We start from the raw sequence: 27,773 nt of genomic DNA on the forward strand, positions 1-27,773 counted from the left end.
ACTTTTTACAAACAGCAAAAGCTTCACCCCTTGAGCTCTTGAATTATGCCTCCCAAGTCAAATGTTCTCAATTGATCGTGTTGTCAGCTTACAATCATACAGTCAATGCAAAGCTGTGTGCAGTTCCTTCTGAACAATGTAATTGTCTTAGGACTCCACAGCTACAATGTACAGAGGAAAAACGTGGTACACATCATTATAAATGTTGATATACCAATGTATGGTCACCACTCGTATTAATATATGATATATATATATATATATATACTGTACAAATTAAGATTATTTATACAATTTAATTCATGAGTTTGAACAAAAGGCATTACCTTTTAGAGAGTGGTGATAAAATAAACCCAGATACACAGTGAAGGCACTGTTGGTTGTTTCCTTTCGGGTTTTCAGATCACTGCTTACATCTATCAAATAATACGATATTGTTTACAAAGGTACTGTATGTAGATATCTGAAGGAGTGCAAATCCATGGCTGTCTTTCAAAACATTAGGCCGCAGTGACCCATCTACAAATACAGTTCTCTGATCAGCAAATCCGGAGTACTACCTAATCCAGTCAGAAAACGACCAATTACCTCTATCCATTAGTGACCCTTCAGTGTCTGCAGATGTGAAGCTTGCCTTAGACAGTGCGAGCATAATGAAGTTCTTCTTATACGGCCACTTGAACCTCGTCCTTTCAAACCTACACACCAACAAATCACCCAGGGCCTAAACATTTATACACTGACCATTGAAAATACATACAATACAAGTAAAGCAAAGCGTGTTTCTAAGCACAGACCCTGTATTGTTTGGGGGGTGGACTGGCAGTATTGTTCTACAAGGTTCACAAACATAAGGAGTGAGTGAAGATAATGATTGGTTAGTCATTCAACGGAGCTTTGGCAACATTGCTGAAGCCAATCATATCCAGTCTCATTAGCGTGTATAGTTGGTGGCCAGATGTTGCTTTCAAATCAGACACAAAATCATCCAATAACTAGGAATAATCCTACTGGATTTAATATGTCTAGCCAATTTACAGTAGCTTCACTGCATACAATATCTTTGTATCCCTTTACAAAATAACAACTTTAGCTTTAGTGTTTTTTTCCTTGTTAGAATATATATTGTCATTCATCACAAATTAAACATTCAATTTGAGGGTTGTTCTTTTGCAAATAGTTAATGTAACAAATCTTTTGACATAAAACCTGTTTCCTACACTATCCTATATACAGTACCTAATAGTGACACATGTCTTCTTTTTAAAAGTGTTCTTTCAGTTGATATATATAAAATATTGATTTATTTAAATTATAATATAACTTGATTACCACTTATTTACCATTTATAATGTTTCTTTCAGCAGTGTACATACCTTTGCAATACAAAAATACAGGCTTCAAACTCAATCCTAGAGCAGGTTAACCTGCCTTGTAAAATGTTTTGAAGCAATGCTTACAAATTGTGCAAAGCACACTCACACCTCACAACTCATTCATGTCTATTTACAACAGCACGACAGTACGATATACAATTTCAAACAGAAAACCTCAAAATCTTAAATAAAACACGTTTTACAGTCTAGTGCTCCAGATGTGCGCTAATGCACTGTGCAACATCTTGCATGTAGTCGAAATCAGTAAGGTTAAAGCGGTACTGTACAGTTTGGTTGATGAGGAGGATACTACATGATGTTCTGCTCTTTCTACAAACTAATGTCCCTGGCAGTGTTTGAATGGTGTCACAGGTCTCATGAGGTCCCTATGGTAGCCCTGTCTCACTGTGAACACTGTTTCCTTGTGAGAGGGGCCTTCTGGATGGTTCCTTCCATCTGGACCTGTTCAGACGGCCTCCCCTCACCTACACCTGCCCTCACACAAATGGAACAGGCGTGGGATTCCTCCTTCATTCATAGGCCTTTCTCCATGCGAGCCTGGCCATTAGCCACACTGCCCGTCTCACAATGTCTGTCAGTTGGAGCAGCAACTCAAGCACAACACGCTCATTCAGATTGCCCTGTTGGACATATCCTGTATGTGTCCTCGTGAAGCTGGAGGGTAATAAAGCAATGTTTCCGCTGCTTTACGGTAACCTGAAGCATTCACTAGCAACATTATCGTTGACCATAGCAATACACAGGCCAATCTAGAAACCAATCAACGATATATATTTTTGTTATCATCAAATAAAATGCGTGAACTAGTTAACAGGCACACAATGTAGAGCCACGAGAAGGACCCTAAAGAACAGTCTTTTTAACTTATCCAGTGACCCTTCACTTCAGCAAAGACACAAAACTTCTCATTCGTTCAACATTCAGAGAAATATCTGAGGTCTGGCCACCACAGGGTATAATCCGTTCTTTAAAAGGGCCAAGCAGCACGAGAGAAGGGGAGAGAGAGATGGGTTAGGGGGAGTAGGAAGAGGGGGAAGAGGAGAAGGAGGCTGTGGGTGAGGAGGAGAGGTAGATGAAGAGGAGAGAGAGAGGCAGGGGTTTTTGCCTTCTTTCAGACCGAGGACACAGTGTTGTTGACCAGGGTGTCCGTGTTGGGCGGCTCCTTGGGGCTGGACTTCTCCAGGACGGAGATCTGGGTGACGGTGCTGCTCTCGGTGAACAGGGTGCGACGCCGCTTACTGTAGCTCATGTAGCCCTGAGTCTGCCATTTCCATAGCCTCTTCTTCAGCTCTGCTTGGACCTTGACACACACACACACACACAAATACTACTGTCACCAAGACATATATTACTCGGTGAGGAAATATCATATCAGAATCAGAATTGTGTTTAATCGCCAAGTAGGTGGTCACAAACAAGGAATTTACTTTGGTGGGCAGGTGGGCAGGTGCATACAGTGAACATTTAAACATAATGAACAAAAGGAAAATTTAGAAAATGTACAACAAAATAAAATAAACTACTGGCAGAGCTATACAATATAATCTCAAATAAAAATACAATATAATCTCAAATAAAAATACAATATAATCTCAAATAAAAATACAATATAATATAAAATACAAATACAATATAATCAAAAAAATATATATATATGTTTATGACTTCAAATGTATCTCTGTCTCCATGATGTATAACTCTTCCCTGCTTACTTCTCCGTTAAGGAAACAGTACAGCAGAGCCACAACGAAGCCCTGAGGGAGAAGACAATATATTACACAACACTTACGGCAGTAAATGTCCTCATAAAAATAAATACAACGCTCCTCGCTCGAGTTTCTAGGCACACACACACGCGCTCGCGCGCGCACACACCTGAAAGGAGCCGAGGCCCAGTTCTATGAAGATACGGGCCTCCTCTCCCGTGTTCTCTGGTAGGAAGGCAAACACCATGTAATGCATCCCAAACAGAGGGATCAAGAACAGAGTGGATTTGGCCAGTCTCCTGAACGGACACACGCACGCACAGAGCAGAGATAAGAATATATCTATGAGTGTATGTGGGAGGGGGTGTCAATGTGTGTGTGTGTGTGTGTGTGTACTTATGGAAGGATATTTCTCGGTGACTTACATGAAATGACTGGCGTCGTTCCCTCCAACACCGGGAGATTTGAGCTTTTGGACCAAAATTCGAATCACGTTGATGAAGATGATGAAATTGACCTGAACAGGTGGGGACGTGGTTAGGCTGAGCTCACACCCTGTGCACTGTCTTTTCTCCTCTTAATGACACACATTCCATACCATCCAATAAAGTGACAGGCAAAACAGCCTAGGTCGTGATGGGATTTGTAGTCGCATTTGTTTTTGTAGTCTCACCAGCAGTGATGCAGTGATGGGCCCTTTGATGATCCACCAGATAAAGGCCACATCCGTGTCATCCCAACATCTACGTAGAGGCAGAGCAACATCATCCACACATCATCCCGTCATCATCCACCACGTCCCCTCAAAAGGGTGTTTTTTTTCAATCGCATCTATCACATCTGCTGGTGCAAGATTCATCCTCACCCTCGGTTATCGTAAAAGTTGCGCGTCAGGACCCACACCATCAGTATAACAGCTGGGAGACCTGCGACATAGACGACAGGCATGAACCAGAGAGAGAGAAAGATCCAGAAAGAGCGAGAGACACGGGGGAAGAGAAAGACAGAAACAGACGCCCACAGAGACAGACAGAGAGACTGAGATGGAAAGAGAGAGAGACAGAGAGACACCAATCCGAACACGGAGAGTGCGACAGAGACGGAGAGACGGAGACAGAAAGAAAGAGAGACACCGACCGGGACTGGGACAGAAAGAGAGCGAGAGGGACACCCACCCCAGCCGATGAGAGTGTACCACCAGAAATACTTCTTCTGGGAGACGAAGGTGAGGGCCAGCAGAGTCTGGAGGTACATGCCCTCCACCAGGAGCCAGAAGTAGTTAGCCAGGATGCTAAACTGGAAGAAGGACACCGCCGACTTGCAGGAAGTCTGCAGGAAGAAAGCGTCGACATTTGGCCTTTGCAGTAACGTGTCGGTGTCTCAGGCAATGTTTCTCGTGTACTCCGATTGGCCTGTGCTGTCACCGATGGCGACCCTGGGAGGTGTGTGAGAGCCGGATGGTGCACGGGGGAACTGATCATAATCACCGCGAAGTGCATCGATCTGTTTATATCTGAAAACCTCTGCTCAATGACGCGCGTGTGCGTGTGTCTGTGTGTGTAGGTTCAGTCAGTTAATGTGTGAGAGTTTTTTGGGGGCTTGTGTGTGTGTGTGCGTGTTCTAATTAGTCTCTGAGCAAGGTCACTGTCAATATGGACCCCCTGGTGTGAAAGAGGGCTACTCAGACTGGGGTCGATATCAGGGCGGCGATTTCAAAGCCCCTAAAGATGAGGGTTCGTGCCTATCTACAGAGAGCCACCCCCACCTCGGAGTGGGAACAAGGGTTTGCACTCGGGGCTTCTGCTGTCACGGAAAGATCGCATGCGCAACGGTGAGGGATGGAGGGCGATGGAGAAGGTCCCTCTCTCGCCATGCTGCACTCACCGTCGACATGATACAGTGGTCTAGGTTCTCGTCGGCGAACAGCACCCCATCTTTGACGAACACCGCGCTGGCTCTCAGGATGAAGGAGGAGAACAGGTTGATGTGGATGTAATTCCTGGTGCAGTGGAACTTCCTGTTGAAGGGGGAGTGCATTTCCTGTCTCCTGGTGCGCCTTCACGTTCCACTGTATTCTCCACCTACATTTGAGCAGCCGGCTTACCTGAACACGGTGAACACGAAGATGGCACTGATGAGGGTGATGAGGGAGGTGGCGTAGCCCGCCGTGTACACCTGTTGGAAGGTCGAGAAGTACGTCGTCTGGAAAAAAGAACAATCCGGAAGGCTTTTGTAAATCTCACTTTCTGGGAAAGTGGAAAACTCATCTCTTCCTTCCACCTGGCCCTTGATGCTGATTTGCTCAACACAAATTCTAATTATACAAAAAAGCGGTGCAAGCAGCTAATTCATTTCTCCAGACAGGAAAAAATACAGTTTTATTTCTGTCTGGGGAGAAAGACTGTTCTTAATTAGCATTAGCTTAATTAGCATTAGCATTAGCAATTAGCATCACGTGGAGGCCATGCTCCAGCTCTTTGTCCCTGGCTTGGCGGGGAAGTAAGTGTGTATGTATGTGTGTGTGTGTGTCTGCGTGCGCACGTGTCTGGTCTTCAGTGTGCGGTAGTGGAAATGAATGTGTGTGTCTCAGTTTAAACACCTCTGTTCAGCCGTGAGGGAGGAGAGCAGAAGAGAATGGGGATGAGGATAAACAGACGAAGAGGAAAAAAGGGGGCCGTTGGAAAGGGCGGGAGATAGAAGACGGACACCCTCGGGGGGGCTGCACACTGTAACGATCAACTGTACCCAGCTCGTCTCTTTATCTGTCCTTCCTGCAAACCCCCCCATTTCGGACTCCGTCTCAGACTAAGGCTTCGCGTCCAACCTGACCAGCGGGTGCAGGGGCCTGCCCTGCAGCAAGAGCCGCGACTCTCACGCATGAGGAATACTCAACATCCGCTTGGGAAGATGCTGCTTGTGATACGAATGACGCCTGGCTGTGTTCATCAAAAATCGGATCCCCTCTCAGGTTTAGCATAGGAGCAATGCAGCTGCAGTGAGACAGGCAGGCTAACTGTGAGACAGGAGGTTGACAGTAAACTGCGAGACAGGCAGACTGATAGTTAGACAGACAGCCCGGCAGGGAGATAGGCTGGCACAAAGACAAAAAGACAGATGGAGCCTAAAAAAGCTGTACAGGGAGACAGGAAGCAGTTTACATAAGACGTACATCAAAGGCTGCGAGTCATTCTGGGTGAGCGAGCGAGTCACAGCTAAGGAAAGTGCGGAGCGTCTACCTCGCTCTCGGTCTCCGCGTCCTCGGCAAACTCGCAGGCCTCCTCGTACGACGGGTGCAGGTCTGTCCAGCCCTCCTTCGTACAGTTCCTGTAGATGTAACCTGGGAGACACGGCAGCCAATCAGACTCAGGCCAATTTCAACGTACACGCACGTACTTCAACATTATGGCACTCACTTGCACACTTGCACACACACACTAAAAACATATATCTGCGTCGCTGAAAAAGACAGATGACAGGATGTAGAGATCATTGAAGGAAGAGGACAGGAATGCACATACTCCTAAGCTGGGCCTAAAGATCCCACCAAGGCCAGATGGCAGGATGAACATATTACAAAGTAGTCCAAGCAATCTAAAAAAGCAACAAAAACAAAACAAAAACTGCTAGTGTATGTGTGTTTTCGGATGTGTGTTCAAGAGACACAAAACACCAACAGGGTTGCGCTCTAACACATTCCAAGACTGGTGTGTTTTGACAGATATGAATATGCAGAGCAGCTAAGGGTCAGTGAGGGTCAGAATGACTTGGAGGTTTATCTCGGCTGATACATCTAGACTCCTGGCAACACCCAGAGATAGCCCGTCCAGTAAGACCGTCGCTGTTTCGAACCACTGGGTCCCGGAAACGTTGGGTGAGGTCACTTGCGCCCAATCCCTCGTCACCGAGACGTTTCCTACGTGCAAGACGCGTTGTCTGTTGTGGACAACCGTCCATTTTCTGTGACGGGTGAAATTCACTGACATAACTGGGCCACCGTCATGATGGATGGAGTGAGCCGAAGAGACACAACACACACACGTACACACGCAAGCGCACACACACACACACGGTGACATATGCTGATGCTGTGATGGACGAGGAGTGTTGGTCACAGGAGATATATCCCTCCCGTCCTGTTCATTAGGATTTAATGGGATGGACCATAATTCCATCTGCTTCCTAATAACATGGGGTGGGGGGGGCGAGGGGGGGGGGGGCATATGGAGATGCGCCTCTCCCTCATCCTCTGGAGGAAAGATGACTGATAACACACATCGTAAAACACACACACACAAGCGGTCTTGTTCTCAATGCTTCACAATGCACACACACACACACACACACACATACTGAACACACACAGCCTTCCAGCTGTCGGCCATGAATCTCCAAGCTACACACTATGGCATCCTGTTCATGTGCACACGTGTTTACACAGAAGAATTATAACCGCTTGTAACAGAATAGTAACTTGCCCTGACCACTTCATTCAGAGCTCTGCTGGATGTCTCAAGGACCAATGACCGGAGGGATATGATGAATATGAATGACTGTTGGAGGATGTAACTGAGGAGGATGTCCCTGCATGGTCGAGAGTTAGTTAGACTGGACACACTCCCACAAGTTCTACTGCAAACAAGATCCATATTGAACTGTGTGTGTGCGTATGCATGCGAGAGAGAGAGACCAAGAGAAAAGTTAAAAGTATGAGATTGTGTGGAGGGAGGACATTGCCGTGTGGATGATGGATATACATTTGTCCGTTTTTTTCCGCAAGACTGCCGTGGTAGAGTGTGGGGGATTGAGTTGTGGGTGGTTTGACTGAAAACTTAGCCTGTCGGAATTCTTCTCCATGTTTTAGCATTAGCATATTGCGGCGTGCTTAGCGTAGCTTGGAGCCCTGCAGACATTGTCAGGGGGCGGGTGATTTAGCTGGCTGAGCGAGATAGCCAAGAGCAGGCCAGGGCCAGGGCTAAGACCCCAGAGACAGAACAACGCTGAACCAATGTGGCTAACGAGCAGCGCTAACACTCCTTTCTCACACTCTTGACTCTCCCAGCGAACCCTTTGATTTTCCCCATTATTTCGTTGTCTTTGTGTGCGTTGTGTTTCTCGCCCTCTCGCCGGGCGGGATCCACGGACCTCGTGGACGTCTCACCCACAGGGGGAGTCTGAGGGGGAGGAAGTCAGGGAGAGGGCACCTATCCCGAACTGACTTAAGAGGTTGTGAACGACTAACCACAACACCCCCTCCACCCCCCTACCCTCTCCAAGGCCCCCCCCCCTCCCCCTCCCCCTCACCCCACACCTCCACACACTGAAGCCCGAGCTCAAGTGACACGGTGAGCTTTAATGAGGGCTCTTTCTGCGTCCGTCTCTGTCTCACTCGCTCTCTCTTCAGCAAGAGCTTTATGAAGGGTCTCTCCCTTTAGGTCCCTCTCTCTCTCTCTCTCTCTCTCTTTTCATCTCTTTCTTTCTTTTTCACTTGTTATTGAGCAGTCCCTCATTCACTGAGAAAAATAACCCCCCCCCCCCACACACACACACACACACACACAGCACCCCTGCCTCAACACACACACGCAAACACAAATCCTCCACATGCACATCATAAAGCTGTCTCCGCATATATATATGGACGTCGCTAAGTTTGTTTTGGACTCCAAGGAGATACACAGAGAGGACACAAGTTACCGGTCCTTGTACAAACGGCACTGCACGCACACAGGGACGTGTCTGGGTGTGCACAAACGTTACCCGTTTACACAGCCATACGCGCATTTACAACGGCTACTCTTATCTAACATCAACCATTTTACGAGGCATGAGAGTCTGTGGCTGTTTGATTTTCTTGGCTGGGTGGGCCAGCTGGGTGGGTGTGGTGTCATGTATACACAGCCTGGAGAAGCAGAGCTTTATCTCACAGTGGAGGAATCCATAAGATCCTAAGTCCACAATGGGCCCAGTTCTTCGTTCAAAACACTGTCACAAACCGACCATAACACACATCCACAGATAGGCTAAATATAACCTTGGCTACTCAGACAAATTATAAACTCCAAAGATGGATGTCCAAAGATTCGACGTTGGGAGTAAACCCAAACTTTGGAGTCGTGATAAGAAATGTGGTCTCCGTTCACCGCGAGGTGAGGTGCAGGGAGCAGACACTGGGGGCAGGGGCAACGTAGAGGTACGCGCCCGGTGCGCAAGGTAGCTGTTCACGTGTTTTTGGACAACACGAGCGCTAACCGCAGTGTGTGAAGAACATCGCACATCGTTTCGTGTACGAGGCATTTCAGTTTTATGCAAAAGAAGGAAGGTCCTGGAAAATCTCATCCAGGTCCAAACACCCCAACTGACTGCTCTTCCTTCCCGTACATGATGTTTTTACGGTACAGTTTGGTGAATTCTGAAACACCAAATGTTAGTATTCTATTATTGTTATTAGTGTTATGCCATGTCGGCTACATCACATACCCTACAGCTGTTATCTCATTGGCTGTGCTTTGAAAGGCCAGCGGCAACCAGGGTCAAAGTTCAAACAAACAAACTTGTCTCTGTAGGAACACAACGGCACAGCCAGTGCTGAGCTATTTTATTGCTAATCATGTGTCTCCGGCTTCCCTAGCAACGATGAGAGCGAAACATGGCTGACTGTGATGCTTCAGCGACTTCCTGGTATTTTCATAGAGGTCACATGGTCAAAGGTTAGACGGGCGTTACCTTGGTTGTTGGCAAAGAGCTGGGACACGTTAGCGCAGGAGACGCTAACGACCTGGCCAACCTCGGCACGGTACCAGCAGCGAATATCGTCCCACTCCGTCCGGCAGCCTGACGGACACAGGAAGACAGGATGTTAGGATGGCGTGTCACTTCCCTTCAGCGGACCGGCAGAAAACTGATTTATACCTCTATACATGAGTCTGCTGTGAACTTTATAAAGCTATATGTCATAATAGGGTTCAACTGAAGGACAATTTTTAAGATAAAGACTAATAATCAATTTCTTGGCTGTTTGAGAATACCAGTGCTAGCCTGTACAAAAAAATGAGGTCGACCTGGAAGGTAATTGAAAATGTAAATCCAATCTTCATCAACCCCTGAAAGACGGTTAATGTCAGTCCCCACTGGTAAAAAATAAATAAGATATGATCCTGGAGAGTGTGGATGGATGGACAACTGGCAGGAATTCCTGTTGGAAAGTCAAACGAAGAAAGCGCCCATGCACGGCTAACGCTAAATGCTGGTGTTAAAAACATCACTGCTTCTTCTTCGGGGTCGTGTAATGGGGGTTGTGTCATATTACTTGGGTGAGGGAGGACGTTTGGGAAGAGGGCAGGGAAGGGGAAGGTAAATTGTGTGTTGAAGTGAAGTGCGACATGGGTTGAGGTGATAGATAGCACGTCCACAAAGAGAGCATTATCCGAATATACTCTCTCTCTCTCTCTCTCTCTCTCTCTCTCTCTCTCTCTCTCTCTCTCTCTCTCTCTCTCTCTCTCTCTCTCTCTCACACGTGCTCTTCTCCTTATCCTTCCTCTCTCTATCCATTTTTCCTCTCTCTCTCTCCATCCCCCTCTCTATTTCTAGCTCTTTCTCCCCCCCTCACTCTCCCTCCCTCCGTCCCTATCTCTCTCATGCTCTCTCTCTTTCCCTCACTCTCTCTCCATCGCTCTAGTTCTATCTCTTTCTCCCCCCGTTTCTCCCTCACTCTCTCTCTCTTTCATCGGCGTGATGTTAATGAGAGCTCAAGGGTGGTGTTTCAACAGAAGATCCAAAGATCCTTTTCTTCTCTATGGCCTTTCTGGTAAGCTAATTGTTTCTCGTTGTTGGACACGCTTATAACCTGTGCGCAAATATACACACACAGAATATGTGGTTCCACACACATCATTTACACCCAAAATTCCATATCTGGCCCTTTTCACATACATGCAAAGGCAGGCACATGCTGAATCACTCCCCACACACTCACACATCACACACACATACTGTCACCACAAACCACGTTTGATTTGTTCACCTGGAGAAAGGTGAAGGAAGAAAGACAGAGTGAAACAGAAAGACAAATAGAATATGTATTTGACTCTGTTGAAAGCTAATGAAAGAAGGTTTGTTCAATTTGGGATTTGTGTCTAATTCTTATTGAGTAGGCAGAGGCACTCCTGAGATAAGACCAAGGTCTTAGAGAAGAGACGAGACAATCTATTCCAAATGCTAATGAACCCTTGGATGTCAATCCCTGTGACTCATCCTGTCTCTCTCTCTCTCTTCAAACTATATGCTTCTCTCCATTCCATTCTTAAACTGTTTCAGCCGGCTTGAATGTCTGGATTTCTAGTAAAATTCTACCCCTAATGTATTAGTTCTCATCCCATAAAGAAAAACTGCATTTTTCTAGGGGGTTCCCCCAAGTCTGGGGAGAGGAGCATTTGATTTAGTGACGTTTGAAGTCCTCCTCTCTGTCGCCCACATGGCTTCTATGACATGTTATTCCAGTGGTAATGAGAGGGCCATCTCTCTCTATCTATCTCTCTCTCTCTTTCTTTCTCTCTGTCTGTCTCTGGCTCTCTCTCTTTCTCTCTCGTTCTCTCCCCAGCCGGAATGCCTGCAACATCAAAGACCTTCAGACCAGCATCAATTAAAACAGGCACTGAGTCAGACGACTTCTCATTCATAATAAAAAATAGCTTTTGGCTGACACCGGGAATTCTGTTTTGAGGTTGCCAAGTCACGTTGGCGGCGTCCTTTCTCCCTGGTCAAACAAAGTTTTCAGGCGATATATAACGGCCGTGTCGTTAACGTCATATCTACCGCGACGTGTATGGAAAAGGATGGCCGTGTTTAGCACCGGGCTGTTCAGTTGAGGGCGCTAATAGAATTCCGGCTAATGAATGACCACTTTTATATTTGTTTACGGCTGCACAACACGAAAGAGAAATTCTTCCCGTTGTGCCGAGTGTGAAGGCTGAGAGGTGTCGCCGGTGGCCTTAGTAATCAACCTCGTTAGGTAGCTATTAGCTAGAGTCTTGCTCTCAGTCAGAGAATGGAGCTGGAGTGATGGATGAATGGAGGGATTCTCTCCCTTTCTCCATCCGCAGGTGCACTAAGTAGCCTAATCGCCTGGCTCAGACGCCCTCCTCCTCACTCTCCGAAACGGAAACTTTGCGTGTCAAGCAAAATGTCTCTTTTGTCGTATTCGTGGCCATTCTATTTCAGGAGCGGTTATCTCCATTAGGATAGCTGAACCTATGACTCCTTCTTTAGGCCTATCCATGTGAGCGTAGAATGACGAACCCCAAATCACGTGCGCACTTATGGACGCGCGACGTGCACCGTAAGTTGGGCTCGACAAACGTTTGCAAGCTTTCCAATCAAAGCTCGAGCTATCTTTCTATCTTACCTCGGAGAAGGGTATTACAGGGGGACACTAAAAGGTTCACCGGTGACTCCACTATCTTCTGATTTATACTGTGTTCTTTAAGCTCTCGAAAAACCTGCGGTCTGAAATGCCTAGAGGTGAGAGGACATGGAGTCAAGTATGCCTGTTTTCCGGTCAGAATCTTGTCTCTCCTGGTCTTTTGTGCGTCGCGGCAGTACGTCCAGTAAATACAAAAAAAGAAAAAAAAATCCATCATCTGACATTTATAGAGGTTTATAGTCCACTAGAGGAGCAGTGTTATTGGAAAGACATGGTTTATATCGTCCTGGGCTGCAGTACAGACATGATCTGGTTTGCCAAGGGCCCTGAATTAGGTTGGATGGGAGAGCTGAGAGCTGGCGATCATGTCTTTTCTCTTCTCAAGTTTCAATCTCCCCCTCCCCCCCCCCTCCCCCCCAGGCTGAGGGCTACAGTGCACAACCTAATGCCGCCTCTGTCCTCCACGCTGACAGCCCTTGTCCCTAACACTGTTTACGATACTGCGCAAAATGCTGGGTGTCGTCTGGACGCGAGAGACACGCGAGATCCTTCAGTGGGAGACGTGATTCGATATGTGACTGGGGTTACTGCGTTGTCGCGGCCATCTGGGAGATGGAGAGGTGAAATAAGAAGGAGAGAGAGAAAGAAAGCACAAAAAGAGAGAGCGAGAGAAGGAGGCAGAAAGAGACACCGGGCATGTGTAACGGGGGGAGGAACAGACGCGGCCACGCTCCGTCAGAAGGCTTCCTGGGCCGATGTTTGTTCCTGCCCCGGCTCGAACGCGCCACCTCTTACTGCCAAGCGCAACCGCTACCAGCTACGCCAAAGAAAAGCTATCTATTCGTTGACGCGGGTGGCCTGTTACATCCCTGAGGAGTGAGTTTCACCGATTCACACCGGTTACATACAGTCAGTGGTGATTTCCTCCATTTCCGAAACAGAAACCCCATACTGTATCAGATGAACACGGGGCTCTCATGTCTCACGCATTTGCCCAACTGATGTTTGTTGGCATGATGTTTGTTGAAACAAAGACGTATTTACTGTGTAATCCTTCATTCGGCAAAATCGACCTCTGTCGAATCGACCTATGTTCTTCGAGTGGTCTTTGAAGTCATGAGCGACGTGTATTAAACGGACACATCTGGCTGCCTTAACCCTTGTGTTATCTTCGGGTCATTCTGACCCATCAGTCATTGTGACCCACCGTCGTATTGCGACAACTTTACCGCATACAAAAACAAAGTGAGGAATTTTCTTTTAACAGTCGGGCTGTCTCAGACCCCCGCCATTGCGAAGGTTAAAAGGAAATGCTATTTATTTGTTTTTGTATTGGGTAAAGTTGGGTAACCTTTCGTTGTGAACCGATAAAAGGGTAACTTCGGGGACGTGTTGAGACGCAGGAGCACGGACACACACTCACGTGCTGCGCGCGCACACGTGCGTGTTCGACTGTGCTCTCCCTTTTATCTGTTACATTTGTGAGTGCAACCAGTAGGCCTACCTTGCAGTTCTTTTTGGTAAGGCCATTAATGACAGTGGCCGTGTTTAAGAGGAACAGGGCAGGAGGGTCAGGGTGGGCAATGTACCGTGAAAATGCCAAACGGGAAGGGTGAAAGACGTCCTTGCACCCAGACCGTATTTAAATGGTCATATTTAAATCTAGATGAAAGACACATCTTTTCTCTACAGCCTATGATGTTGTCTGAGATGCACAGGGGGTTTTATTTGTACATTTGACAATGTTTGATTTGTTTGATCCATTTCTATTTAATTCTGATGTAAATGTGTTTTTTTTTGGTATTGTACAGCACTATGGTTGCAAGATTTCTTGTTTTTCGATGTGCTTTATAAAGGAACTTGACCTTGAACTTACACAGTGTGTACGTACACACACCAAATGACACCATTCACCTGACAATGACCTGAAGCAAGTCCGTTTATTGATAACTGTCCCCAAAAAGGCTGTTTACTTCCATTCACCAGGGGCATTGCCAGGCATAGTTAACATTCGGGGCTTAGCCCAAACCTAATATCGGACCTTGAGTAGCCTGTGCTTAATTTGACCTCAGCTACAGACATAATCTTAGAATGTGAGCATGAACCACGTGCAAGCAAATTATTTTGCAAATTTTGAGAGCAAAATACAGTTTTTGGAGCTTTATGTAATATAGACATTAATTGACACTAATTGTTATCATGAATGTATGTGCCAAATCCGATTATATCATAAATCAACAGGCAATTTCAAAGGTTTTTTACAAGCTAGATTATTATCTTTACTCCTCCTTTGGAAAAATCGTTTTGTTGTTATTATGTTCTGCCATTTCTCCTCTAGTATCTTCCCGCTGACGCTCCTCCCGCTGTCACTGACTGTCACTCAGCGGGAACCACCTGACCCACACCCCTTCAATTAGCTAGTTAGAGCTAGCGACATTCACTGACATGCTAGAGACACTTCATTTCTTTTGACAGGCTGTACGAAATGTATGTACGAAAACTCCCACATCACACACATTGTTTAAAAAATATATAGATATCATTGAGATATTCAAATTACATTCGGGACTACACCCAAAAGGTCCGGGGCTGCAGCCACGGTAAAACACGGCTGGCGACTCCCCTGCCGTTCACATTCCTGCCCCTGCATCACTCAATTATTTCTGCCTTTCCGCTATCCGTCCTGTCCTCTCTCTAACCTTGTGATCCTTTCATCGTTTCCACAGATGTCAGCTCCTTGTCTTTTCCCTCACATTAGCTGACCGGTAATTAGGCCGTGGGAAGGCCAGACGAGAGCTCTTCGTGGCTGACCCTTATTAACTTCCACCACCACCACCCCGACACCAGCCCCTAGCACCACCATCTCCACCCACCCCCTCCACCTCTGATCCAGCTCCCCTCTCTTTCCCCCTTCTCTGCGTCCTTCTCATCTGAAGACGAATGAACTATTTATTCACTTTTCATCTGGCAGAAGTTTGTGAGGTGCTGAGTCAAAGACAAGTCGTCGGTGCCCGGATAAGCGGTGGAAAAGCCGAGACCCATCCAGTCCTAGCCTGCCTCTTTCCAGCTCCCAGGGTAGCTGGGAGGGTGTGTGAGTGGCTGTAGAGAACTGCCGAGGGCTGTCTGTCTCAACCCTCTGGGCCAGGCTGTTCTGTTACGTCCTTCAGGTCAACAAGTCATGAATATTCATGTCTGCTTCCGGGCTCCCGTGCGTCAGCCCCGCCCCCGCCGGTGAAGCACTAGACACGTTTGGCGTCCGGTGCGGCCACCAGACGAGCCCCGCCCCCACAAACACCTCCCCGCCCGGGGAAGGAGTGTGTGCGTGGGGAGTGGGGGGGGGGGGGGTGGAGATGGGGGAGTCTGAGGGCTGAATTGGTGTACGGGGGAGGCGGGCGCAGCGACCCCCCCTCCTCTCTGACCCTCCCCCCCCCCCACACACACTCACACACACACATAACCCCCCCCCCCCCCTCCCACACAACCCCCCCACTGCCCCCCCCGGAAGGGAGTTGGCTGGTGAAGACCCAACGCCGCACTGACCACACCCGATAATAACAGCCCCCACCTCCCGGCGGTGCCGATCGCGAGAAAACCGTGACAAACCATCGGAATTGATTTGAGTGACAACAGCTGCGGCGGGAGTTTTCTCACGGGCCCGGCCTTCCTCACGCCCCGCTTCCCCGCTCTCCTTTTCCAAGATGGCTACGCAATGGAAGTGACCCCCGTTGAGCGACTCCCAAAGCCGAAACAAAGGAGGTCTGAAAAAAAAACGAAAACCCAGATGGCGCCGAAAGCTCCCGACGCGCGATGGACACCGGCCATGGGAGCGATAACGATGGGAGTCTCCATTGATCCTCATCTTTGTCCCCGAGCGATACGAGATGGCTCTGGTTTCAACGGAGCGCCTCGAATCGGGGGGGGGGGGGGGGGGGGAAACTGCCACACCTGATTACACCTGCTAATGTTCCATGGTTCCTCTGGCCTAGATCCCAGTAACCTGGAGAAGGGGTGGATAAGCTCCCTACAGTTTTAATCAAACACCGATGAAGGGCATGGATGTTCTTCATCTCCGCAATCAATGACTCGGCCCTGGGCAATATAAATCACTGTACTGGGTCCTTAGCATAAATCCCAGAATATCATGAGTTCCCGGGTGGACAATGTAGTATATTAGACTATAGATATATAGTGCATACTGACCTGTCGTGGTGGATCGGTTGCGGCTCTCCTGTTTGCGAGTCTTCATGCAGGCTTCCCGAGCCTGCATGTGATGGGCCACCGAGGCGCAGTCGGGATGGATCGCCTCGGCCTGCGGGGAGGTCAGAGAACAGGGACGTCAGTCACCCACACCGCGGACACGGCGCAGAGCGTCGGGAACATCTCGTCTGGAGATGTTTCGACGCCGCCGAGTCGGTCCGAGCGCCATCGGACTCGCCGCGTGGTTGGGAAGGGCTCCCATCGGCCACTAGCCCTCCCTCCCCCACACACACCTACCTACTCACCCACCCCGCCCTTTCCCCTCCCCCCCGGCACTCTTTTTTGGAAACCTCATCCCCACCGCTCTCTCTTCGTCATTTGTGCGACATCTGTCACTGCATCCCCTCCTCACACACACACACACACACAAATACCCTTCCCACCCTCTACCCCCCCCCCCCCCCCCTCACCAGACACTGATGGAGACCTGTGGTTGACAGACAGACAGTGAGCGAGCGGCTCATTGGACCGGGACATCCTGACAGCATCGCTTGGCAGCCACTGCGGCGATTGGATCCTCGCCCACGGACTCCGACGAGCAACCAAACCGGCTTTCTTTTTTGGGGAATTCAAAACATCTGACGTTGTTTTCCCCCGTTCAGGCTCTGTCGCCTCTCGCCGTGTGCAAGGCGTGGGATCGAGAGGGGGGGGAAAAGGGAGACCCAAAAAACTCCACGACAACAGAATTGACGCACAGAAGAAAACGGTCCTCAAAAAGAAATGACGGAAAAACGGATTTCAAGACAATATGTGTGTCTTGCCGATTAGCACTTCAAGAGATTCACATTGTTGACTTCTCGTCACTCCCCGCGTCTGCATTGAGGGAAAGTAGAGAAGGGAAGTGACCCTTCACCTCAGGAGTAAATTGAGACAAATGTCAAATCATGCAACAACAAAAAAAGGGGGGATCGCTAACTATCTACGTATGTGTTGCCGTGTAATTGAGCAGGTGCGAGAGTGTCTGAGAGAGTGTGCGAGAAAAGGTGTATGTGTGTGTGTGAGTGTGTGTGCATGCACGCGTCAATGAAAATGCATGTGAGAGATGTGTATGTCTGCAGAAGTGCATCAGTAATTAACGTTCGAGTCTCTTCGCGGCCAACGATGTGCATTTGATCCTGCTGGTGCATGACATCATCAGCGGGCGCCCCACGTCCCTGGGCAGATGGCGACGCTGCAGGTGAACGTGACCTTTGACCCCTACTGGCAGTGCTGCTGGGGGCAGAGCTGTCCACGGAGAGGACACACTCACACTGATTGGACAGCTAAACGGATGGCCCTTCACAACCCATCGCTCGCTGTACTGCATCTGTCAGCACGCTGTTCCTTCCAGGTGTGTGTGTGCTTGCTCGCTCGCATGCGTGTGCGCGTTAGTGTGCGTGTTGGGGGTGTAATGTCGTGCTATCCGTACAAGCACTGGGGAATCTAGGCTGGGAAGGCAGCTTTAGGTGTGAGGAACAATAACTATGTGTGGGAGTTCACTGCTGGAGGAAACAAGAGTCTGTTACTACTATGAGCCCAGCTTTTCAGTTGCCAAAAGACTAGAGAGAGAGAGAAAAAGACTAATCCAGCCTTACCCTGCACTTCACCCAGCAGTGAGTTCCATGATAGGTTCCCTAACTCTGACAGATGCATGCAGAGAATGCACCTACTAAATCCTTCCTCCACTCGGAATGAGATACCCTGTGTCGCAGAGGGTGTGGAGAGGAAAAGGAGAAAGAGGGAGAGAAGAGGGGTCGAGGGGGAGAGCGAGAGAGGGAGAGAAGACGAGAGGAAGGAGAAAGAGCGAGAGATAGAGGAAGATGCGTGGCAGACGGAGGCTTAGAGAGAGGGGGGTGGAGAGGTAGAGGGAGGGAGAGAGAGAGAGAGAGAGAGACAGAGAGAGAGAGAGAGAGAGCGAGAGAGAGACAGAGAGGGAGAGCGACAGAGAAAAGAAGATGAGTGGTGGTGGGAGAAAGAGAGAGAAGAAGGGTTCAAGGGAGAGAGCGAGAGAGGAAGAGAAGAGGGGAGGGAGAGATATAAAGAAGAGTGGAGGAGGGAGAGCGAGAACGAGAAAGACGAGCTCAACAGAATAACTTTCCTCCTCTCCATGGCTTGTGTGAATACTCATACCTCATCCTCATCTCTGATTTAAGGATTACCGACTAAATCCATGGTGCCAAACAAGTCGCCAGACAGGATTTTTTAATGAAAAAGACTTCATGTGTCAAACAAAATGACACACGACAGACATAAATGTGTGGCCTCGAGTCTCTTTGTAATTTGATGTACTGTATCAACAAATGGGCCAGCACACTGTTTGGCATTAATGCAACAAGATAGAGAAGGGTGACCTGACAGATTATTTTAATACAGACACATTATGACACATGCAGCCAAGCACAGTCAATTGATGTCCCCTTTATGGGTCAATCTGATTCAGACTGTAGCTTTATCTACAATGGAGAAGAAAGTCTAAATGTGTGTATGCGGTTGTGTGTGTGTGCGTGTTTGTGTGTGTGTGTTTGTGGTTTAATCCCATTACCCAATGCTCCTATAGGCACACTTATGGACTCGTTATGTACAACACGTTGATGGTTAGCGATAATTTATCCTAGACTAGCCCTCTACACACAGGAAATGGCTTTGGTTAGGAGCATCCAATTACATGGTAATCTAATAGCGGCCTTCACCATGTCATTATCATAGGGCACCAACAGCCCAAAGCCAGCCTCTCCATCTCCCTCACTCTAATCACACATATCTCTGGCCGTTCAGGGGGTCGAAACCACAAGGTGTTTTTGACGCGACATGGCCCAGGTGTGACGACCACCGTCGCTAATGGTAACGAGGCCTATGGACACCCTGAGTCCCACGGGGCAGTCGCCGTGAAGCTGTTTATTAGGCACCGCGTACACAAGTCTGGTTTGGTTATACAACACCGTGATCCAGACGGTAACGAGTTCAAACCGTCATGGTCAGTCTCTCTATACACCTGCTCAGTTGGTGGAAATGTTCTTGCAGAGGGTGTGCTGTTTAACATGCAACAGACAGGTTACTGTGGAAATAGGGTGGCCTCATTAGCATTTTTCTTCACTACAGATATTCACTGGTCACTGACAGCACATGCCCATGCCAAAAATCCCAAATATATTTCTGAACTAGACATTGATATCTTGATATTAATACTTGGAGGGAATTAAAGGGATGAATGAATGAGAGGAAGAAGAGAAGAGGAGAGACAGAGGAAGGAGAGAGAGAGAGTCCTGATCCGTAAGGCTATAGATAGCACCCTCAGGAAAACTGCAAATAAATGAACGTATAGGATCATTAGCATTTCGGTGAAGGCCAGCTTTGGCTCAGAGCAGTCTGAAATAACTATAGACTATGACTCCAACACAACGTATTAATCCGGCTGTCTTATTGTTCATTAAGATGTGGATGGCATATATTTAGCTAATTGGGATTTTCTTTCAGGACTTTGTTTGAAACATGTAATAGATTTAGGAGAATATCGTGGGGTGTACTACTCCTCCATGTTTGGTTTTACATATTAGCCTACAATGGGACTGGACCAATTTCACTAATGAGGTGTGAGTTTTAATAACAGACTAACAAGAATAACAAGGAAAACTATTTTTCGCGTACATTACGTGCATGACTTACGCTTACGTTTTAAATATGATTTTTATATATGAAAGAAAAATATAGCACATGATTTTCCATCTTTACACAAATTCCCTTTTTCAATGGCCTAGTAGAACGGCTTCAAAGGTTTTGAATATTTCAATAGGAAGATGAACATGAATGCTTTTCCCTTTGTCAAATAGTTTTATAGAGCCATGGCTGTGCAGAAGGCACAGTAAAGAAGAGAGTGTCTACAATATCACTGTACTAATAGAGTCACGAGGGAAGCTAAGAATGTTTTCTCTTTCTCTACAACTCACCGACATCCATGCCAAAGGCCAATTCAAGGTGCGGTTTTAGGGGCGCTGTTCTGAGATTGATTAGTCTACTCACTTAATGTACTGGTGGGCTATTCTCCGGGGTTTTACACCTTTGACTGTTGGACTGCAGTCTAAAAGATTATCGTGGAGCAAGTTCACACGAGTGAGCTAATTATCTTGAAATACAGAATTGGGAACTGTTTCCATTAATCGAATTAAGTGTTTGTGAGAGAAAAAATAAGTGAAGGAAATCAAGAATGGGGGTTTCTTTGAATATGCCAGTGGTGATTTGAGACTCTTTTTAGGGGTGCTCAAGCACACCTACATTTCATCTCAGCACCCCTAAAAATAATAATACAAATGTAAAAAAGAAAAAGATTATGAATTATTATTATTATCTTAAATAAGTTTTTGTGTGTTAAAACAATATTTATTTATTGTTGACACATCGTTTCATTTGATGCTGGTAGTTCATGAAAAAAGGGACCTTCTTAGTTTTTTCATTCATTCAATATTTAGTAGGCCTAGTAATCTGAAGGTTGCCAGTTCGATTCCCGGCCATGTCAAATGACATTGTGTCCCTAGGCAAGGCACTTCACCCTACTTGCCTCGGGGGGAATGGACCTGTACTTACTGTAAGTCGCTCCGGATAAGAGCGTCTGCTAAATGACTAAATGTAAATTGTTATCCAGTGAAATGTTTGCTTTATTAGCAAGGGAGTTTAACACTTTTGCAAGGGACTGTATCCATGTCACATTTTCATTGTGGGCTGAGCCCACCTAAAGGTCTGATCCTAAAATCTACCCTGGAATATGCCTGCGCTAATAAACAGCGAATAAAATTACTCATGTAAATATTTAGTATTACTGTAACTTACCGATTTAAAAGCGTTCAGGTACAGCCACAGTCCGTAGAACAATAACACGGACATCCGTCTTTTAGATAATGACAGAATTTTGGTAAGTGTCATAGTCATAGATTCAGGTTCAACTGATTGGTACAGTGAAACTAGAAGACAAACAATCCAGTCGAAATCAGCCTCTTCAACTCTCGTTTGTCAATGAAAAAACACTTTCATTAGGCTATTCTCATCCTTGTTATTAGTTATTGCCCAAAAAAAACTCACTCGTCCTCTCGCATTCCTTCGTTACTGACACGTTTTGCGGTAATCAAACGGGTAGACAAATGCATCGTCGCCGGGACCTTTACCGGTAAGAGGTTCAGCACTCCAATGAACGGAAAAGGCGCGCGCCTTCTCCTGAAAAACCACTGCGACTGGTACAGGTTGCGCACACGCAGCTGGTTGGCTACGAATGTGCCATATTTGTTTACTCTTAATGCAACACAAAATTACCAAAATCAACCTATAGCCTAAGCTTATTGAAACAGAATCAGTAATGTCAATCAATACGCACTTTTAACCTTTTTAAAGTTGAGCTAATTAGGACATGAAGCCTAGCATTCTTGCATACATCGATGAGACGTATAATTACTGTGTACAATGTTGGTTAACGAAATGATTAGAGGTCAGCTAGCCTATTGGAAAGCGACCCGATGATGTTTCCATATGAATTCAGCAGCATGGGACTTCACAGGCGTTTTACACCAGCAGACAAAACAATTGATTATAAATACAATCATTTCAAACCATTTACTTATTCATTTTGATTTTGTCTTATCATAGCCTACTGTATTGTACTGTAAATTTGCAAAAGCAATTTAGTTGATAGTTATAAATATGTAACTTATGCATACATACTGTAGGCATACAAACACATTTGTCTGTATTGTCCTGACCTATGAAAGTCCTCATCTAAAATGAAAAGGATTGTTGTAAGACTCCAACCAGGAAATTGTGGACTATATTTGAGTTCATGTGTATGCATGTGTGAAGACACGCGTGTATGTGTGCATGTGTGTGTGTGTGCATTTGCTTGTGTTCCTCTGCAATATACTGTGTGAGTCGGCAGCAATATTGAGCAGAGTGAAATATCCGCTGGAAGATAGGTACTTGACTTTTTCCTCGGGGTTGAGACAATTTATTATGATTGTCTCATTGATATCCATCTCCTCTACCCTTTCTATTCCCAATCATATCAATGGAAAAAGAACCCAAACCTACCTCAGCATACCGGCATGATGCAAAATATTGATTCAAGCTTAGCACAGTGTGCTTTACATCAACCAATATCATCACTCATGGGTTTATTGGCTGTCATCTCAATCTTATTTTCATCGTTGTCTTCCTTGACATGTTACATACAGTATAAACTGATTTTGATTCTCTCATTCGTTTTTTTTTTTCTTTCAGTTTAAACCCAGCTGAACCCTGCTGAACTGGTAAAACATCTAGAACCATCCCTTGATATCCAAACCAGCGGTGTTTTCAACAAGCACGTGAAAATACCCTAATTTACAACCCCAACAGAGAACTGTGGAGGAGAACAACACCAGAATTAGACAGGCGGCCGGCGGACAACCTCACCATGTGAACAGGACCCTCGCAGCCTCGTCAGATGCTTGGCTCGAGACTGGGTCGACCCCGTGTTCTGTTTTCCCAAAGACTCGAACATCCTTCCCCCGTGCCGTGTGCGTGCGTGCCTGTGTGTGTGTGTGTGTGTGTGTGTGTGTGTGTGTGTGTGCGTCCACAGGATGTGTTGTCAGAGCAGGACACCTACTGCTAACAGCTGTGTCCCCCACCGTCAGACACAGTCGGAGCCACGGCCCACAGAGGACACCCAGGGGACGAACGAGGCCAGATGCGTCCTCCAACCGTCCTCCCAACTTGTCCTTCCATGGCATCCATCTGAGGGTTGAGGGCACGGAGGTCAAGATCTGCCCCCTCACCTGATGACCGATGGCATCTGACAGATGGGCTGCTTGAGTCATCCCGAAGGTCTGTGGCACCTATTCCCGGTTCAACTCCGCCCTCAAGAACCCAACCACTTGCCCTCTGACCAGAACAGCCAAACAACACGCCTCTCAGATAGTCGGCGAGCGTCCCATTCGGGCGGAAATTGATTTTTCCCACCCTGGAATCCCTTTTGGGGATGTTCTCCACAGGCAAGCAGAGAATAAAAAAGAACTCGTTGGAGAGGCCCGTGGCTTATGATCCCACCTCAGACTTGTGTTTACAGTTTTTCACAATTGCTAAAACACATTTCTTGAAACAGTCACCCACTTTCTCAAAACTGTAAACACAAAACCTCAACTTCAAGCACTATTTACAAAACCTCTGAATCCTCTTGCAAAATGAAACTTTCGCCTCAAAACAGATTTACCTGTGCTCAAAATCAAACACTGCTCTCAAATCATAAACAAAGTGATCAAAATGATATACACTATCAAGCAGCCAGTAAACAATACACCAAAAAATTGAAAACACATTGTTGAAAACATATAGTTCTCAGGAAGAAGTATTTTTACGTAATCTCAAAACAAATTTCATATTTATCCGTCATTGTCTTTTGATGAACAAAAACATGTTTTATGATAGTAGCTCAAAATTGATCAGAAATTACTACTCTGCTTTGCTCTTTGCAATTAGTTTGTTCTTTCTCCTCCTTGTACCCCTATACAGTACTGTACCCTGCATCTCACTATTCACAACTCACTCTTGTTCTTTGTTGATATGAACCTGCAACCAGTCAAAATCTATTGAGCAGTCAGTACTGTTACTGTAACAAATGGAAAGCACAATGTTCAGGGCCATACAATGTGTTCATTGTACAGTATACAGCCTACACTGTACTATAGTATACAATACTACGAAAGGGACAAAAATCAAAGAAGTAAACATGTGATCAATGTGCTTCTTCTTGTCTTTGGGCTGGGTTAGGCCAGAGCACTTTGTCGACATCACAAGCAATATTTTCCCACCTTCAACAACCTGTTTGCTCTCTGAACTGGCTTATATTGGTTGTGTCACATCATTTGAAACAAGTGAAATCAATTTTGAGTGGTTGTGTTTAGTCAATGACATGTTTTCTCTATTTGTATTTGATCGTTGCCATTTGTGTTTACCAGTATGGATGACATGTGCATTAGAGTGCAGAATGTGTTTTAAAAATGAGAATGTGTTTAGAGTTTTGCTGAAAATTCTAAGTGAGATCTGCAAATTGTGTTTTACGTAACATGTGAAATGGTTTAAGGTATTGACAACAAGCAGGCACAATTAGCTACATGAGTTCAGGCAACTGAGAACTTTGTTCAGCCAATGGGTTTTAGTGTTTTATCAATTGAGAAAAACTGTAACTGCTGTTTGATCCAACCATGGAGGTTTTTGATTCTGCTCTCGGTTTTGTTCAAAGCAAGGCTATCTGCCAGGTCGTCGAGAGAGAGAGAGAGAGAGAGAGAGAGAGAGAGAGAGAGAGAGAGAGAGAGAGAGAGAGAGAGAGAGAGAGAGAGAGAGAGAGAGAGAGAGAGAGAGAGAGAGAGAGAGAGAGAGATTGGATCTGCTTTGAATGATTTTGATCAGTAAGTCTAGGACGTAACAAGTAACAATTTTGAACACCCTTCATCACAATCTGTATCACACAACTCACTTCTATTGGCAGAGCACTGATACACTCCACACAAAAGCTTTAATCATAGTTTCCTCTCTCTCTCTCTCGCCAGCTTATGAACACATTGTGTTCTCTGCTTTTTCCTCATGCCTTCTTGCATGTGTCTCAACTCAATCTTCGACTTTCTATTCTATCTTTCTCGACTTTGTTTCTGCACTCAAAAGGGTTCAGACCTGCCCCCCAGTTTTTTCTGACCAGGTGTCCAACCCTTTCACGGATAGCCTTTTAACTGTCACACAAAGGATGGAGCAAACTGAAGAGTGGATTACCAAGAAGCCGACTTTAAAAAGAACACTGTCCGGTTGGACTGGAGTGGTGTCATATCTTCTGGTGAGATTCACATGCTATTCATACACGTCGTGCATTGCCTCCCCATTGCAATAACCACATTTTTCTTTTACAGCAGTTTGGTTTGGTACAGAGAACGTGACAGAAATGAGAAATGGGGGCGAGCGTATTGTTTTCATACAGGTAAGACCACAATGTGTTGGTCTTTCAGTTGCATCCTGTTGACAAATCAACAAGCTGCATTTGGTCTGCAAGCTCTGTCTGTCTCCGAAGGTAGAATGTCACTGTTACTGAATGCAAATTCAGTCTTCTTCGATACCCATGGAAACACTGCATGATTTTGCATAGACAATGCCATTTAGGATTGAAGTAATGGACTTCTAATTTATACAAATAGGGCTGACAACGCCATTTGAAGGTCATATTTAATTCTGACACTTACTGGAATATGTTCAATTTGGATGCACGTGCGTGCGTGTGTGTGTGTGTGTGTGTGCAGGGGGCAGGTGGGGGTTATCCTCATGGATTTGCATACATACTTGAATATATATCCTCATTGTACTTTCGCTCTCCTAGGCAGCCAGAACCCTCGGAAGGTTCCGTGTCATGTGACCAGTAGCTAGCAGAGTCTGCTCACATACCGACATCCTATCATCTCACTGAGTCCTAAATTGAAGTAGACCTTTCGACCTCTCCCAGAGGGGCTTTTCGCACCAGATCTCGACTTAAGGTCAGCAGGAATCCAATGAAGAGTTGTCATAAGTGCTTGTCCCTATAGCTGTCCCTAGTGTTTGTGTGTGTGTGTCGGGGGGGGGGGGGGGGTTGTGGGGGGGGGTTGTGGGAGGATTACAATTCATTGCATTCACACATGTACCCTCTCCCCAAACACACACACACATGCACATGCAAACACACACACACACACACACACACATGAACACCCAGAGAGACAGATACGCACACAGAGATAAACACACATGCACACACCCAGACACAAATCCAGAAACACTTAGTATTAGAGGAGCACAATAAATAGAATTCTGAAGATTATTTAAAAGGAAGTGCGGCGGAATTCGGAGAAACGCTGAATAGATCATTTGTTCTTTCGTGGTCAGCACAGCAGGTTTCTAGGATATAAATATCTAGAATCACATGTTTAAAGTTCCCTTGATGTTCACATTTAGCTTTGTGGTCATTTTTAGTGTTTAGTGTTTGGTCAGATGATGAAAAACCGGCCAAACTGAAAGATCCAAACTACACAGAATAGATACAGAATTGGTGGACCTCTGGAAGGTTAAGAGGTCCATTCCCCTTTCATCCACTCTCGCATCATCATGTATCTCACCATCGTCGACCGTCTCAATGTCAATTCTGGTTTTCATTATTCTCCAGGACAGTAAAGCTCTTACCACCGCAATGGGATTAGTCCCACAACAACATAATTAAAAAAGATGAGATTAGCCAGCTTTACAAGGACCAAGAGGCAGTAACCACAACAGACCTGTCCCCATGAGCAGGCCGGGTGAAAGCATATCAGAATGTTAAGTGTGTCTCTCTCTCCCTCTCCCTCTCCCTCCCTCTCCCTCTCCTTCTCCCTCTCCCTCTCCCTCTCCCTCTCTCTCTCTCTCTCTCTCTCTCTGTCTCTGTCTCTGTCTCTGTCTCTGTCTCTGTCTCTCTCTCTCTCTCTCTCTCTCTCTCTCTCTCTCTCTATCTCTCTCTCTCTCTCGCTATATCTCTCTATCTCTCTATCTCTCTATCTCTATCTATCTCTCTCTCTCTCTCTCTCTCTCGCTCTGTCTATCTCTCTCTCTCTCTCTCTCTCTCTCTCTCTCTCTCTCTCTCTCTCTCTGTCTCTCTCTCTCTCTCTCTCTCTCTCTCTCTCTATCTATCTATCTCTCTCTCTCGCTATATCTCTCTATCTCTCTATCTCTTTATCTCTCTCTCTCTCTCGCTCTGTCTATCTATCTCTCTCTCACTCACTCTATCTCTCTCTCTATCTCTCTCTCTCATTAGTCTCTGTCCAAGAGCTGTTGTCAGCACGCAATCTAGGGTTGGTGGAGTTCAGAGGTGAGGATGCTAATGGCATACCAGCAGCCACGGCGTTTGTTTGCTGCAGCGCTGAGGGGTTTGAAGGTGTGGTGAAACAGAACGAACCAAATTAGACGTCCCTGTTGGAGGCAATTATAAAACGGACGCGCTCCTCTTCGTCCGACATCACA

The 27,773-nt window shown here is 46.4% G+C and overlaps 1 protein-coding gene across 1 annotated transcript; it reads right to left on the bottom strand.

The window, feature by feature from the left end:
• Positions 1-62: 62 nt before the first annotated feature.
• ghrhrb (growth hormone releasing hormone receptor b) lies at positions 63-21,898 on the bottom strand. Its single transcript, XM_062452375.1, has 13 exons — positions 21,579-21,898; positions 16,722-16,830; positions 9,827-9,934; positions 6,340-6,440; positions 5,208-5,305; positions 4,988-5,120; positions 4,279-4,432; positions 3,969-4,029; positions 3,777-3,846; positions 3,529-3,620; positions 3,273-3,402; positions 3,110-3,151; positions 63-2,697 (listed from the first exon to the last, which is right to left on the bottom strand). Exons 1-13 carry the CDS (start codon positions 21,675-21,677, stop codon positions 2,509-2,511), a joined length of 1,386 nt encoding a protein of 461 aa, XP_062308359.1. The 5' UTR covers positions 21,678-21,898; the 3' UTR covers positions 63-2,508.
• Positions 21,899-27,773: the final 5,875 nt, after the last annotated feature.

The sequence above is a fragment of the Osmerus eperlanus genome, chromosome 26 (assembly GCF_963692335.1).
Source record: "Osmerus eperlanus chromosome 26, fOsmEpe2.1, whole genome shotgun sequence".
NCBI lineage: Eukaryota > Metazoa > Chordata > Actinopteri > Osmeriformes > Osmeridae > Osmerus > Osmerus eperlanus.

Coding starts and splice junctions, on each gene's coding strand:
- ghrhrb (XM_062452375.1), bottom strand. CDS start 21,677: ATGACTATGACACTTACCAAAATTCTGTCATTATCTAAAAGACGGATG. Junction 3,847..3,968: donor AACTTTTACGATAACCGAGG/GTGAGGATGAAT, acceptor GCCTCTACGTAG/ATGTTGGGATGACACGGATG. Junction 3,152..3,272: donor TGGGCCTCGGCTCCTTTCAG/GTGTGTGCGCGC, acceptor CTTCTCCCTCAG/GGCTTCGTTGTGGCTCTGCT.